Source organism: Branchiostoma floridae, chromosome 3 (assembly GCF_000003815.2).
Source record: "Branchiostoma floridae strain S238N-H82 chromosome 3, Bfl_VNyyK, whole genome shotgun sequence".
Lineage (NCBI taxonomy): Eukaryota > Metazoa > Chordata > Leptocardii > Amphioxiformes > Branchiostomatidae > Branchiostoma > Branchiostoma floridae.
The window spans coordinates 17,616,615-17,632,659 of NC_049981.1; the positions used below are offsets into that span (position 1 = coordinate 17,616,615).

General features: G+C 41.8%; 2 protein-coding genes across 4 annotated transcripts; one reads left to right on the forward strand and one right to left on the reverse strand.

Moving 5' to 3' along the window:
• Positions 1-166: 166 nt before the first annotated feature.
• LOC118411010 lies at positions 167-5,385 on the forward strand. 2 transcript variants are annotated; one of them, XM_035813008.1, is made up of 8 exons: positions 167-425; positions 798-910; positions 2,188-2,363; positions 2,555-2,626; positions 3,307-3,461; positions 4,111-4,231; positions 4,389-4,449; positions 4,672-5,385. In XM_035813008.1, exons 3-8 carry the CDS (start codon positions 2,214-2,216, stop codon positions 4,680-4,682), a joined length of 570 nt encoding a protein of 189 aa, XP_035668901.1. In that variant the 5' UTR covers positions 167-425; positions 798-910; positions 2,188-2,213; the 3' UTR covers positions 4,683-5,385. The 2 variants fall into 2 exon arrangements, with proteins under 2 accessions (XP_035668901.1, XP_035668900.1); XM_035813007.1 differs by having other exon boundaries at positions 167-910.
• On the reverse strand, positions 5,159-14,876 carry LOC118411011 (ragulator complex protein LAMTOR3-A-like). 2 transcript variants are annotated; one of them, XM_035813009.1, is made up of 6 exons: positions 14,722-14,876; positions 9,239-9,273; positions 8,937-8,995; positions 8,195-8,328; positions 7,854-7,917; positions 5,159-5,752 (listed from the first exon to the last, which is right to left on the reverse strand). In XM_035813009.1, the coding sequence occupies exons 1-6, from the start codon at positions 14,728-14,730 to the stop codon at positions 5,679-5,681; spliced, it is 375 nt and encodes a 124-aa protein (XP_035668902.1). In that variant the 5' UTR covers positions 14,731-14,876; the 3' UTR covers positions 5,159-5,678. The 2 variants fall into 2 exon arrangements, with proteins under 2 accessions (XP_035668902.1, XP_035668904.1); XM_035813011.1 differs by having other exon boundaries at positions 14,709-14,845.
• Between the last annotated feature and the right edge of the window lie 1,169 nt (positions 14,877-16,045).

Genomic DNA, 16,045 nt, shown 5'->3' on the forward strand with positions numbered 1-16,045 from the left:
TAAGTCCTCAATTTGCATAATCAATGCAATAGTGCCATAATTCATCGATGTGATAAATGATTTGACAATCAACATAGTGAGCAGCGTACGTAGGTTATTTACAGGTGTACATAACCAAGCATAGATTATGCAAATGTGGAAGTCATCAACATAATCAGACTATTTCATGGAGATATGAGGTCTCCGAACTCTTGTTCAGTATTTTATCGTCATGTTGACCATCTCCGGTGGGGAATAGGATTCATGGTATGTAATTTTTTCGAAATCAGGCGAAAATCAATGCACGTTCTGATGTCATCCCCAAAAATATACTTACTGCTGCCTAATTAGCTAACCGGACAACTTTATACTGACGTACAAACACACCCAACTTTGAACAATGGTCTGGAAAATTCCGTTGCTGCCTGTGTCAACAAGTTAATCAGGTGTGTAATATCGACCTACTGGACAAGTTTTTGTCTGTTTTACTCACAATGAAAACATGCACTTCAAAAATAAGTTTAACATGGTCGACGAAACATGATTTCATTACCTTACTAATATCAAAACCGGTTGAGGAAAGGGAACAGCGGGCTGTGTTGATAGGTTCTGAGAATGCGTGAGGAGAGTGTTAAGTTTCCGATTGACGTAGACTTCGATAGAGTTCATTGACCGGGAGGGGCTAGCAAGATGGGTAGGGCTAACTTCCAGTTATATTTAGATCAAAATGATCTAATCTATTCAGATTAAGATATCAGTATGCGACATTTGTCCTCCGAGAAAGGCATAAAAGAACAACACTTGCGCACACTTTTCAGACGAAAAACTTCAGTGAGTGACAACAAGCGTTGCCACCGACGAACCGCAGGCAAGCCAGGGAAAGACAAACCTATACGGCGACACGCTAAGAAGTTGCCTGTTTGAATTAAAGGTATGCTTAAACTTATCTGTCTGATAACATCCTCTAGGGTTGTACAGCTGTCTTCCAAATCTTCTTTGTAATCATATATTGTTGTTCTTGAAATATTCGCCGTACTTTTCACGTATTTCTCGTTGGCTTAGTACTCCTCTCGGAAATAGTGGCATATATTCGAATATGCGAATATTGTCTTTCGCCCCTCCTTTTAACCAAGCACTGACCCGATAGCACTGTAACAGCAGTACATGGGCGATTTTTCAGTCAGTCTTGTACCCAGTCTATCGTGGGCTCACCTGGGCCAGTGTCGGCGTTATGGGGTGGAAGACGCCCTTAAAAACTTTTTCGCTGATAGAAATTTCATTATAGGAAGCAAAGGAGGCTTATCGTCCTCGAAAACATAAGCTGAAAACCTTGTGTACTATGTAAGAGAATTTCATTGCACTTAGCTTAATCTGGCAGCAGAATTTGCCCCTCAAAATTATGGAAAATGCGTTTCAGAGGGTTTAGATTCTACAATTTCCCAGGGGAGCATACTCCCGGACCCTGACCTATCCCAAACGCACTCTATCCCAGCCAGCTGCAGAGAACAGCGCTCAGCGGCTTCGGGTTTCCCCGAGGCCACCAGAAACATACCCCGTACATCTAATTAGCAGGCCCAGGGAGTTAGCCGGCAAGGGTAGTTACGCCACACACCAATTAACTAAAAGTTGGAAAAAGGATACTAGTGTTGTAGAATACCAAACTGATATTAATTCAGTTGTCAAGAAAAAAAAAGAAAAGACGAATCTATTGCGTTGTGTGTTAAGTCATTTATTCAACCTTCCTGGCCACTTAAAGATTTCATAATGAAGGCAACTTTTGTAATTCGCACACTCGTAGTCGTATCAGTAAAGCTAAGGGCACAACCCGCCGCACGTGCAATTTTTCCGTACGTTTTATATGGGAGGCCACGTCCGCCACGTATTTCTGAAATCGTTCAGGCTGTACAGGACAGGCGCGTCGCCCGTACTGGCACGTACGGGGGGCGAATCCGCAGCCCGATGGCACACAAAATTTTGCCTCAGTAAAGTTTCACGGCGTGTTTGCGTGCTCGAAAATCCGTCGAATTCAATACGAGTTCGTACGGAGGCGGTACTTACCACTTACAGATCTCAAAAGATTGTCGACGTTTTGGCAAGTAGACAGCACGTATTTGCACGCACGGCTGGTTGTGCCCTTAGCTTAATTTGAGTTTCATTGATACAATCGAATCAACATACTGACACTGCGCAAATCTCCTACCGTCCTAGGAGCTTGTTCGAAGATCACTACTACAATGTGTAATATCGGCCATGCCATGATTGGACTGGGAGCGACCTTGGTCATCCTGGGGGTCATCAGTATTTGCTACGGGATCTACGGCCTCGCAACCTTCCCGCAAAACTACTTCAACAGAGTCGGCGCACCCATTTGGGCGGGCGTGTTCGTAAGTTTGTTTATGACAACATTTAATAACTTCAGAAGGTTCTGTTTTTGTCAATAGATAATGATTTTAGGAAGTTAAGAAAGCATATTACTTACAGTATACTTAACAGTACCCAAAATTACAACTTTTACACAAGTCTGAAGTCCACGTGCGGAAACAGCTTATACCTTATTTTCCCGCTATCTATTCAGGTTATCCTTACGGGAGCCATAGGGATCGTGGCAGGAAGGAAGTTCGTGCGGGAAGGAACCAGCACCAAATTTGTAAGTTTTATTTTATTTCTTCCGAACAACTGAATGATGTTCCCATCCATTGGGGTATTGTTACCCCCATGAAAGATATCTATGAAGAATGCAGGTATTATTTTTGCGTAACTAAATGTGTCTGTAGGTGTTTGCGTTTGCGCTTATTTGTGATCAACTTTTAAGTTTAAAAATCCTCTGGATGGATGATAATGACATTTGGAAAGAAAGGGTCTTCTGAAGACAAATCCCAAGCACAATCCTTGGCCATCTAGTGGTTTTTCTTTATGCTGCAGCGGAACTTCCTGTTTTTGTAACTTAATTCTGGACATACGGGCATTCTAGACATGTGACGCCATTGGTTGTAAGTTCCCAGATGTACTAGTGAATATATAATGTGTCTCCTTGCATTAATTATTTATTCCGCCTTTATAGTCATCATTAACTTATATCAAAGACTTGTGTTAGCCCTCATTATGTTATTTAGGATGTTAAGACTTATTCTTTATACCTATCTTTGTACTTTGTGTAATATTCGTTGCCATACTTTGTACCATGTGCAAATGTCGTGCAATAAAGTTCATACATATTAACCATCAGACGGCGGGTGGTATAAACTTCCTAGTACCTTGCTGACCGATTTCTCGCTGACCGTCACTCGTTCGTAAATAAGGTAACCTTGTTTTGCATTTATTCCTCAGACTGCAGCCTTCCTGACACTGAGCATCATCTGCATTTTCGTGGTGATGTCCCAAGTCGGTGTGTCCAGCTGGGGGTTGGCCACCTACGCGGACTGCTACCTTCCGTATCTGGGAAACTTTGACAGTCTCGACTTTGGGCTAAGCGAATTGAATTCGTAAGCAACGCCTTTGATCTGTTCCCTATTGTTAATTATCTAGAGGCTTTATGGATAACACCGCTAGTAAGTTAGGAAAATTGGGAAGATCTTCACCCTGTTGATTTATGCTCATGCACCAACAGTGACCAATTACCATGGTGTTGGAGGCCTTGGCGTTTGGTTTCAGAGAAAACCACTCCATTGGACTGATTTTCATAGTGAATGATCATAGAGCCCTATTGGTACTTCTGGACATTTGTAAAAAAAAAACAGTTTTATCTTGCATGCGGTTCATGACTGTGCAAACCAGTGATTTACCAACTTATGAAACTATCCACGGACGGAAATATCATTATGTTTACCTTCACAGAAGGGAAACATTGTTTTTGTTCAATTTCATCTTACTACTGGACCAGAGAGCTGTCACCATGGTTACTGGTTAAGTAGCACACATCCTGCGGTGTTCTATTTACATGTAAATCTGTAACAAGTGGAAGGACAATGCTAGAGGGGCTGGTCATCATATGTGAATGGGTTTGAGTAAGGGTAAACAGAGTAATACCAATGCTAGGCTTAGATCATGTGAACGGGTAAGCACTATGTAATTGATTGTAAATGTTTCTAGTGCATTAATCTACTATTAATGTTCTATCTGGGCTTAATGAAGGTACTGTTGGACCCTGATCTATTTTCACCGCGTCGGCGTGGTGGTAGGCCCGATGGAGATGCTCCTGTGTCTTGTCTCTTCTATCATCTGCTGTACAGCCTGCTGTACCTGCGACAACCAGGTAGGTTTGTTTGCTTATTTGTATATATTACATACCTGGTATAAAATCCAATTTGATATTTAAATTCTGACGAATTTTATAAGTGTTTTTATCTTTTAAACATTTGGTTAACACCTAGTGTCTTTGCCGAATCTAATGTCAGTGTCTGTTGTTTTAGCCGGACTCAAGTGGAATGGTCATGCAACCAACCAACCCGCCCAGAACTGTCAACAACCCAGGTAACATTAGACTTGGCTAGCAATTTCAAGCCAGAGGGCAGAGCTTGAGGGGCTGGTCACCATACATTTGAATGTGTGTTTGAGTTGGAATAAACATAGCAGTAGTTTGCTAGGCCAGACCACATGAAGGTAAATTGTTATTTTTCTAGTCTTGATTGGCAATACGTACTTACATTTTCTAAGGGACAGCAAGTCTAACAGAAACACATCTCTTCCCTACAGCAGTGCTATAATCCCTGCAGCCAGGCGGGCCTCCCTGAGTCCATGTCGCCAACTGGACAGCAGAATATGGTCTACTCTTGTCCCGGCAAACAGGCTTACCAGTACTAAGAGCCTTTAACACAAGATTTACATTCATAGAGAAAGGCAGAGAAGTGCTTTGGCCTTATAATTACTCAAGCGTACATGTATATACTATGTAGATTTTGGAAAGGTAAGAAACTTGCTGTCCTTTTAAACATTTGCTTAAGTAAACTGTGTGGTAGTTCATATACCAGTTTATTGTTCACAAGTGCAAATGTGCATAGTATTGTGTATGGTCAAAATAAAGGTTCTTGAATGTCCAGGGACCTTAAACTTTGACCTTAGCCCAGAATACATTAGGTTCAAGCCTGCACGTGTGCACTTGAAACTGTGTACAGCATTGTCAGGTTATATTCCTTGCCTATCTATCTGTTGTACACTTTTCAATATTGACAAATAGGGCTTGTTTCAATTCCAATCACATTTATCAGCACAACAATGTGTGCAATATCGTACAGAATTGTGTACTAAGGTAAAGAAGAGGAACAAGCTTTATGTGGCGTATAAATCTACATAAATTCTATGACATCGAAATACATTTTCAGATTCTCCAATTCCAAGTACAACACATTGCTTAACACATTTATTAGGGGTAACTAATGAGTTCTGGGCCTCACCCAGAAATATGCATATCTCAAACTTTGGGGCATAGTTATTACATATAAAGCCTTTTATGAATGTCTACCAAAATTCAAATCATGGTGATCATTTCTTAGCAGAGGACACCCTTTTTGAAAACCAGTATCGTTAGGTGAGGGATAGGGACAATCGCATTGAAGAGGCAACCGTAGTTATGGATATAAAAGACTTCATATAATTGTCCCAACAAATGTGTGTTGTACACCTTATTTCTGGTGGGGCTATAAAACTATTGGTCGACCCACATAACTAGCAAAATTCATTTATAACCAGGTTGACCACGCTGGTCAAGCAACATCTACTGCTTGTCTGAGATCTTGCAGTGCATCTGTTAGCTCATCTTCCAGGCTGAGAATCATTCCTGTAAAGTACCGAGACACTGGGTTAGTCTGACAGCTATGCAACTTTCCATTGCTATATCAACGACCGATCTATTCCATTTATTACCAAGCATTTCAGAACTTTTTGGGGGAACTGACAAGAAGCAAAAGTGTATATAAAACTACATTTCAATTACAAATGCACGACATTTGGTCGGCCATGTATTTCATTCCCAGCCAAGTCATACCAAAGAATGGTAGATGCTGCTTTCTTGGCTTTGCACTCAGCATTTGAGATATTGTAAAAGTATGGAAGTTGAACATACACACAACTACCAGTGGATTAGCTCCCTGATGTAGTGCAGTAGAGATGTGTGGCCCAAGGGCTTGGGAAACAGAGATGGGCACTGTCCTATATGCACCATCTGGTGTGGGAAGGACTTTCCCTGGACTTTAACTAACAGCTTGTAGGAATAACATCATCAAAAATGGTTGCCTCATCGATCCAGGTAATACCCACAAGATGATCAATAGAATTATAGAGCTGTATTTAGCTTTATTTCTGGGGATGCTGAATGGATTAATTTTATGACAAAACTGCAGCTTTCTCGGTTAGATCCAAGGCTTCGCACGACATTACGCGATATGATATAAGAAGACAATTCACGCACTTGAATTATCTTATAATGACGAGCATTCTTTCATAACTTTCGTGGGATGTTCAAAATGTGTAAAGACACCATGCGGATGTTTGTTGCCATTGTTTAGAATTGACTTTAAAGTTTTGTAATTATATGTCTAGGACATTTGATACTTCAGAAATATTTTTAACACTGTTTCAACTTTATAAATATTTCCCTGGTCCTGTAAAACTTTGGAAATATTCATGGTGTGGAATTGTATACTTCTAATGGTTTCTAAATAATGATAACAGCATTCTACCATTATTTACCATTTTCTACCATTTTTTGTAAATGGTTCGGTGGGCTGGGAAGATAGCAATTCACACATCCTTGCAAAGTATGGTTGGGTGCCATGCAACAATGGCCCACCACAAAGGATCCACCAGTGCCCAGCAGTGAAATACAGATGCAACAATAGGGCTAACTTTTATAGGGGCAATAAACTACTTTTACCATTTGGCCAGGTTTACCATTTTTTGTAAATATTTGTAAATGTGAAATAATCACAGAGGTTTCACAATTATTCTAAATAAAGATATTTTTGTACAGTTACTTTCAAAATGTTTCTGAAATATTCAAAGAAATTCAAATAAATGAGTATTTTCTTAGTCAATTTTTTGAAAATAATTTAATCATTGTGGCTCAGATATTCTTTTATTCAAAATAATTCAGACTAATTATAAATATCGCCTAAAAACCCTAATGGTGTCTTGGAATGGACTCTATACATTTTTTTTGTAATTTGCTTGAGGAACATTTAACTATAATCATTAGTTATGATATTTCCTATATTTAGAAGTCTACTAGCATATCTATATGCAACAATAGTTATATACAAAATGTGTATTTAGAATTCTTATATCTATAACGTTATATATGAATAGTTGTATATTATCTATTTTATAGAAGTCTATATCTATATACATCGCTTTGGGTTGCAGACTCTAAAGGTGTATTTTGTATGTCTATTTTGCAGTTGACAGTATAAAAGTTGCTGTACTTTTTGTTGTGTCAATAAAACTTCTTCAGAATCAGCATCATCTTCCTCCAATGATAATTTCATACCATATATCTGGATTTGAGCATGGACCCCCAAGCTGAGGCAAGTCTCAAACAAAAATGCAGGACTGAAACATACAAACAAACAAAGGAGTGCTGATTGCTGCTTCTTGATGCTATATATGTAGCCGATGTAGGTGTGAGAACAAAATCCCACACCAAGTCTGGATAGCCAAGTCAGCCGGGGTTACCTGAGTGATGAACCAATCTAATCTAAGCCACATTTGGGATTGTGTTCTTGCCACAACAGCAGCACTTACATCACCAACATAGTGGCAAGAAGCAGCACTCCAGTCAGAAGCTCTGACAAAGATACCTGATTAAGAGCTTCTGACTGGAAACATTAGCAGGTGAGACACATTTCTGGTTGTGTAAAAGATGCTGACAGAAGTGGCCGTACCTGTGTTGGCTGTACTGTTGGCCACCAGGGTCACCATCAGGGGCGCCTTGTTGAAGTGGACAACCTAAAGAACAAAATAAGTCACTACAGTTGGCATTCAAACCAGTGAGCAGGCCATGTTGATGGTGATGATGATAGATATAGAATACAACATGGTGTATCCCATATCACCAGAGGTACCGCCCAACCACAGTGTGCATAAAAGTGGAAACCTCAGCCCAGTTTAGTCTTCCAAAGGTATATTGCATAGGCCACGGGTGAGGCTTGGCATATATAAAACAAGAAGAGGAACAACTAAGTAGATAATTCGTATATAAATCAGGAAGAGGAGAAACTATTACCTGATAAGCTGAGTACATGCAGACTATCCGCTGGTTCTTCCCCAGTCCCATCTTACTGCCCTGGTCTGCAGCCATGGAGAAGGTGACCAGGAAGCCAGGTCTGAGGGCCATCTCTGGGGCATGCTCATTAGATACTGGGGGGGGGGGAATCAGCCTGTATCAAAGGAGTTGTGTGGCAGAGAGGCAGGGTGTTTGGCCTGGAAACCCAGAGGTCCTGGGTTCAAATCTGCAGATATGTCACCAATTTTGTGCCCTTGGGAAAGGCACTCAACACAACTTTCACTCAGGTGGAAAGAAGTACTTAGATTCAGTCAGGGCCATCCCTCAGATAGAACAATAAATAGAGGTCCCATGTCCAAGAAGAGCCACACCTCAACCACATAAAAGAACCAGCCACACTTATCCAAAAGAGTATGGGTCCTTCCCGATGTGATCGTGTGTGGATCAAACTTTACAGTCTGGTCACCGGGAGGCCTTCTTAAAACGGTGATAGCTGACTTTCCCAAGGATGGATTTCATGGCATTTTCCAATAAATAAGAGGGAATCGCAGAATTTAGTGGGCATTTCCAAGTCGCAGTCAATGTTCAGAGGGTGTACAAGGAAAGTCAGCTCAAAAAGCCCTATCATAATCAAAACATGTTCAACTCCAATTCTGGATACAATGAGCAGATTCCAAACGTACTCAACAAAGATAGTCTATTATTTCTGAAGTCAGAGTAGTTAGATACAGAGTCTACGTACCTTTCAATACTGGCACTCCGTCCCGATCAGTTATCGCAATCCCATACAGTCCATCGACCCTGAGGATAAACGTAAAACATACATGAATGTTTCCACATCCATACAATCCATTAGAACTTCAACATAGAACTTAGAAGTATAGCACTACTCTTATTTTACCAAGTCATGCTGAACAGAACAAAACTGCCAATGCACTTATGTTAACCTTCACAGGAAACACAATGTTTTTCCTTTATTTCCTCAACTAGCTGAGGAATGAGTCCACTCTACTATATAAAAGTTAACTTTATCAAAAAACTTACTTTGACATCAGCCTAAAGATGTATCTCTTCAGATCCTGAGAGAGAACAAAGGTAATGTTACATATATGAGCAATCTGTTACAACCTTCACTATAGTTAACATTAAATAAATGTGATAGCAGCTCATATCTAAACATTTGAATATTGTTTAGATCAGCTATTGCCTTCCGTACAGCCCGCCCACAGTTTGATCCAGTTTTCCTGAAGGAGATGCTATCTGAGGCCAAAGCCCATGGGGACCTGGGGACCTGAAAGAGTAGCCAGCTGAGGTAGTCCACGACACTAGCCCAACCTCCTTGACCAGACAACATTTTCCTGAAACCCATATTTCAATATCTTCTATCGGAAAACTTAAGCAGGCCCACTAGTACTCAGGATCAGGAATATCTTGCTATCGGCAGAAATACAGCTTACAACTGTTCACCTTAAATAATCCGTTTAAGCGTTAAGGTAGCAGAATACAGTTTTCGGCCTATGGGGCTTCCTATAGTTAAGTACCGTGGCCGACTGGGACAAAATGATTCTAACACTTCCGAGCCTAATTCCAAACGTCACGAGGCAGATTCCAACACTTCCGAGCCCAGTTCCAAACAGCGCGGCACATTCCAACACTTCCGAGCCCAGTTCCAATCGTGCCGCGGCAGGGTTTTCCAATCGTGCCGCGGCAGGGTTTTCCAAGCCTGCCGCGGCAGGGTTTTCCAAGCGTGCCGCGGCAGATTCCAACACTTCCGAGCCCAGTTCCAATCGTGCCGCGGCAGATTCCAACACTTCCGAGCCCAGTTCCAATCGTGCCGCGGCAGATTCCAACACTTCCGAGCCCAGTTCCAATCGTGCCGCGGCAGATTCCAACACTTGCGAGCCCAGTTCCAATCGTGCCGAGGCAGGGTTTTCCAGCGTGCCGCGGCAGATTCCAACACTTCTGAGCCCAGTTCCAATCGTGCCGCGGCAGGGTTTTCCAAGCGTGCCGCGGCAGATTCCAACACTTCTGAGCCCAGTTCCAAACGTGACGAGGGCAGGTTTTTCCAACCGTGACGCGGGCAGATTCCAACACTTCCGAGCCCAGCTGTGGATATGCATCTTGGTTTCCCATCCATTGAAACAGATCACAGATTGCAGCACAATGTAGAGTTAGTCTGACACACTTTCATATGGTGATCGTATTGTGATATTGATATTTGCTTTTTTGTATACTTGATTTGATAAACAAAATCAGTTTTTTGTACTATGAGAAAGGGTAGAAACATCGCTAATTCAATTTTTTCATATGATTTGATTTCAATGTTAAAATTCAAGTCCACTAAGATACAAAGGAAGTCATTGTTTTTGCAAGCTTGGTGTATTATAAGTACAAATACAAATTTGCAGAGAGGAAAGAAGGGACTCAGGAGCTATCGTATGGCTGGGTACCAGGCTACTTTAAAAAAAATCTTGTCCTGAAATTTGTGTACGTTAAATTGATAGAAAAAAAGGGTACATTTGTATTTCTAGAGAGCTATGTTCTTCTTTAATAGCATGTAGTGATAGATTGTCTTAATGAAAGCTTTGCTGAAACTTATCAGTGGTGCATGTGGCATAGAGACACAGTAATGACAGACACTGCAGCTTAATTTAAGTCTGCTTCATTTTATTTAAAATTTTGACTGCACTAAAGAAATATCCTTTATGTAACCTTATCACTAAAATGTAACCTGGCACAAAGCATGTGGACAGAGCATCAGAGCAATGATTACAATACTTGAAGTTGGACTGTCAGTTGCTGTTGTTGTACATACAGAAGTATAAATTTCCATACTTTTTACCAATGCGTTTTGTGAACTATTTTGACACACACTAAAGGTTAACTTTGTGATGCCTTGCCTGAGTTGCCTCGTGTTTTTATTACTCATCATCATCATCATCATCGGTCGACGTGATCGCATAGCCGAAGCTAGGTACTCATTTTCACCTGAGTAAAGTCAGGAAAGCCGTCTAAAGTGCCTTTCCCAAGGGCACAAGATCGGTAACACAGCACGGTCCCACTGCGCTACGCGGTCCCACTGAACCCATCATAATGTGCTAAATTACAGCGGACAAGTAACAGTTATAACAGTATAATTTATTCTGTTTATAATTTCAAATATCCAAGGAGGTTTTATCGACAGGATTGATAAAAACACCTTGAATTAACACAACACACAGGCTTCTAGTCTAGTGGGTACAAAAAGAAATCGCCCCGGTACCGGTACAACTTGCAACTTCTTAGTACTGACGACAAAATAAAGCCGAGCTGTGACCCTTGACCCATAAGATAAGGGACCATCCACTATACAGTGAGCCGTGGTCTCGGGAGCCCAAAGCCCAGTTCACCCTGCCTCGTCACGTTTGGAACTGGGCTCGGAAGTGTTGGAATCTGCCGCGGCACGGTTGGAAAACCCTGCCTCGTCACGTTTGGAACTGGGCTCGGAACTGTTGGAATCTGCCGCGGCACGCTTGGAAAACCCTGCCGCGGCACGATTGGAACTGGGCTTGCAAGTGTTGGAATCTGCCGCGGCACGCTTAGAAAACCCTGCCGCGGCACGATTGGAACTGGGCTCGCAAGTGTTGGAATCTGCCGCGGCACGCTTGGAAAACCCTGCCGCGGCACGATTGGAACTGGGCTCGCAAGTGTTGGAATCTGCCGCGCTGTTTGGAACTGGGCTCGGAAGTGTTGGAATCTGCCTCGTGACGTTTGGAATTAGGCTCGGAAGTGTTAGAATCATTTTGTCCCAGTCGGCCACGGTAGTTAAGGACCGCAAGGTGACTGACATCGACGCGGATAAAATTATAGTAGGGTGCATTTGGGAAGCACGACAGACGAGTATGTTAAAGTGGAGGGTACAACGTACAAAATAACCAAAAACAAAAAAATATTGTGGTTTTTTAACATTGTGACGCCCTCTTTGAAATAGGGTCATGCGGGGTCACCCGGAACTGCAGCCGACTCACTTAGACTGCCAGCTGTAAAGGTCACGCGTAGGGATGCGTACCTAAACCCACGTTTAGGTACAGGTACGGATTCGAATCCAGAGGTTTAGGTACAGGTCCGGACCTAATGAGTCCGGACCTAAATGCATGGCATTGAATATTATATCATAATATATTATGATATGTTATAACGGCAAAACAATGTATTAACTAGAGTTCCACGAACACATACCTTTGCCAATAAACCAGGTTTGTTATGTAGAATGATGTCTGTAGACATAAATGTGTTACTCATTATATTTTATCTTAATATTTTATCTTATATGCCTGGAGTTGGTTCATAACATTTTGCCATTGCTTATACAAATAAGATCCCTATTTACTTACTGATATTAGATTGTATCAAGCATCACTTAAGCTGTCAGCATACCAAAAATCATGATGATCCTTTCATCCCTTCTTGACTTATTCTCTCTCAAAGTAGGAAACTAAACCGGCTCCTGCAGTTCAAGAAAAGATGTTAGCGGACCAAAACATACACCTCTTACTCTCCGCCATCTTTCTCAGTTACATATGTGACAAGTTTGAAAGTCCTATCATGGAATGCAGTGGATTTATCAACTTTCCTCATTAATTATGCAAATTAGATGTTAATTTGCATAACTAGTATCTCATTATGTAAGTTTTTACTTAGGCTATCTACATACCAAAAATCATGACGATGCGTTAACACGTTCATATTTTACATTAATTATGCAAATGAGATCATCATCTGCATAATCAATATGTATTGATATTTCTTTCTTTCTCAGCTACAAATGTGTCAAGTTTGAAAGTCCTATAAAGGAATGCAGTGGATTTACATACTTTCCTCATTAATTATGCAAATTAGCTGTCGATTTGCATAATTAGAGTTCCATTATGTAAGTCTTCCCTTTGGCTATCTACATACCAAAAATCATGATGATCCGTCAATACATTATCGAACTTGACCTTCGTTTTCGCGACCCCTACCCACCTACCAAATATTATTGGGATCCATCCAAGGCTTCTCGAGTTATGCTGTTAACACACACACACACAGACAGACAGACTCACAAGCCCAAAACATAACCTTAGCCATTCTGGCAAAGGTAAAAAGGGTAGAAGCATGTTTGAACCAGTAAAACGTGTTTATTATGGTAGACACATGATGCAACAAAAATTTGACCCTTGTTGCTTTTCCCTCACTGGGGCTCAGAGACTGCTATGGTGATTTCACAGTAATTTTAACTGTCAAAGTGGCCATCCCCTAACCTGTTATCCTGCCTGGCTTGCACTAATTAGATACAGGTCCAGTACCGGTACACCAGGGTTCCGGTATTTTTGTATCTGTACCTAATTGATTGTACCGGTACTGTATCGGTACACTGTACCGGTACGCATCCCTAGTCACGCGTATTTATACAACGACAGGCCAAACTGAAAAATCTCATTCGTGCCACCTGAAAGCCAACATATTATGCTACCACACAATAAAGTTCACCCCTCGCTTACATGTACTTTAAGGTATTTACGAACGATTGAAGATTTCGACCGCACTATGTTTTGACCCCTACGTCATTGACGCAAGGCTACGCGGGTCACGGGTTCCTCACTGGGCTTCCAGTGACGAAAGTATATTCAAAATGGCGTCATCACTGGACGCCCAGTGACGAAGAAAGTTCATCACTGGTTTCCCAGTGATGATTTGCTTTGTTCCAGTGATGAAGCTCTCTCGGTACTGGAATTCCAGTGATGAACCTTGACTCGTCATTCGATTTCCAGTGATGAACTTCGCTCGTCACTCGGGGCCCAGTGATGAACTCCGCTCGTCACTCGGGGCCCAGTGATGACCGTCATTCGTCACTGGACACCGAGTGCGGAACCATCGAGGTCACCGGTTCCTCACTTGGTTTTCCAGTGACGGGTGACTCTTCGGCACTGGATACTGAGTGATGAAATTATTTCGGCACTGGGCTTCCAGTGACCACGTTCTAACAGCACTAGAACGTTCCAGTTCTGAGTTCGATATGCAACAAAAACACCCTAATGTAATTCACATGTCGCCATAGCCGTGTTACTGTTAGATTTGGTCCGGGAGTGTGGGGACTTGCAGAGGCGACGTTAGTATAACTTTAAGTGCTAACTTTGAAATCCCCTCAACTGAAACTATGATTCCTTTTTCATCAGTAAACTGAATATTTGTCATCACTGGTTTACCAGCTGAAGTTTCCTCATCACTGGAAAACTAGTGACGATAAATATTCCCCACTGGTAAGCCAGTGACGACGCGACTTCATCACTGGAAACCGAGTGATGAGAAATTTACCCGTGACCTCGGTAGTTTTGCGTAGAAATACTGTACTCTGCCGCCTTAAGTTACATGAAACTACAAAATTCACCTCGGTACGCCCCCCTCCCACCTTTAACATGATTTTACACTACAGAAATTGAAACCCTGTCCTCGGCTTATCAGAGTTCTTCCTCGCAGACAGATCTTTAGTCACCTGTAATACTCACCTCTGCCATTCCTATACTGGCGGTTGTATTCACTTCACTAGTAGTTGACAGCAGTAGAAATCTAAGTTCGCTGTGGCAGTGGCGAGGTGGTGATGACTCTCTTCCGGATCCCGTGACCTAGCGTCAGATTCCTATCTATATCGCTAGGAGGCGCATTTGAGCGGTGAGTCGTACTTTCTGGTATAGCGCCTCGGCTTTCTGCTCGGCAGCTATATAAATAGGTTCAATGCTCGGGCTACTTTCCAAGAGCTCACGACCTCTTGGATCAAGCACGTTACTACAAAACGCAGCGGCGCGAACTTGTGAAATTTCCTCAGTCAATCATCATTTAACGGTACACAACTTAGCCCCTAGTTGGATCATTCCAAAAGTTGCGTTCAACATGTCAGGAAGGTTGAGGAAATGACTGAAAACAACAAGTATGGCATACCGAACTCTTCATTCATGTTCTTTCATATTTTCTTTGCCTTTGGAATTAGGCATCATACATTATTAGTTTTTCGGTATCTTCGTTTTCAATATATGACATGTTTTCACTCATTTTTTTTGCAGCTGATTTGTACAATTTACAGTATGGTGAAAACGTTTTAAGAACGAAAATTGCAGCACGGGCCAGGATGGGTGTCATCCATTTAATCAATTACCTTATTGATTGGAATCGCAGATGCTGTCTATGTCGCTGACACAGCCGACGCCGCAAAACGTTTATTTCCCCTGGCCTATATACTGTCTCCAAACACGGCTCACCACAAGGCTGTCAATTTTCATTGCACTTGAGGTAATTTTATGAGTCATCACAATAAACAGGCAATTCATCATTAGTTGTTCCGCAACTGAAAACATATACGTCATTCGTACCCAATGTGCACCTGTACACGTAAACCTATCGTGAACAATTGATCTAAGCTAACTGAAACCTGCGGTGTGTGCTACAGCTCATGCAACTAAGCAAGACACTAACTTCTTTCTATTTGAATTTAAAGCATTCCTCATTTTGTCGACGCCTTCGTGAGCTTTCATGGCATGAAGAACACGACCCACTCTGATCACAGTTTCCCCTTGGATTACTCACCACTTAAGCCCCCTTCACACGAGAGCGCGAATGAGCCGGAATGCCGTCGGAATGAAAATTGTTTTCTATTCCTGGCAATTCCTTGCAATTCGTAGTGTGTTCTTACTGCATTCCAGCTATTTGTGCCCGTTCTTTTGGCTAGCCCGAAAGTTTTTGACATGTTAAAAACTATCGAGGTGCATTTGAAGTGAAGAAATATCGAATGGCATTCATAGTGGATTCCAAGTGTATTCTAACTATTCTATTAAAACT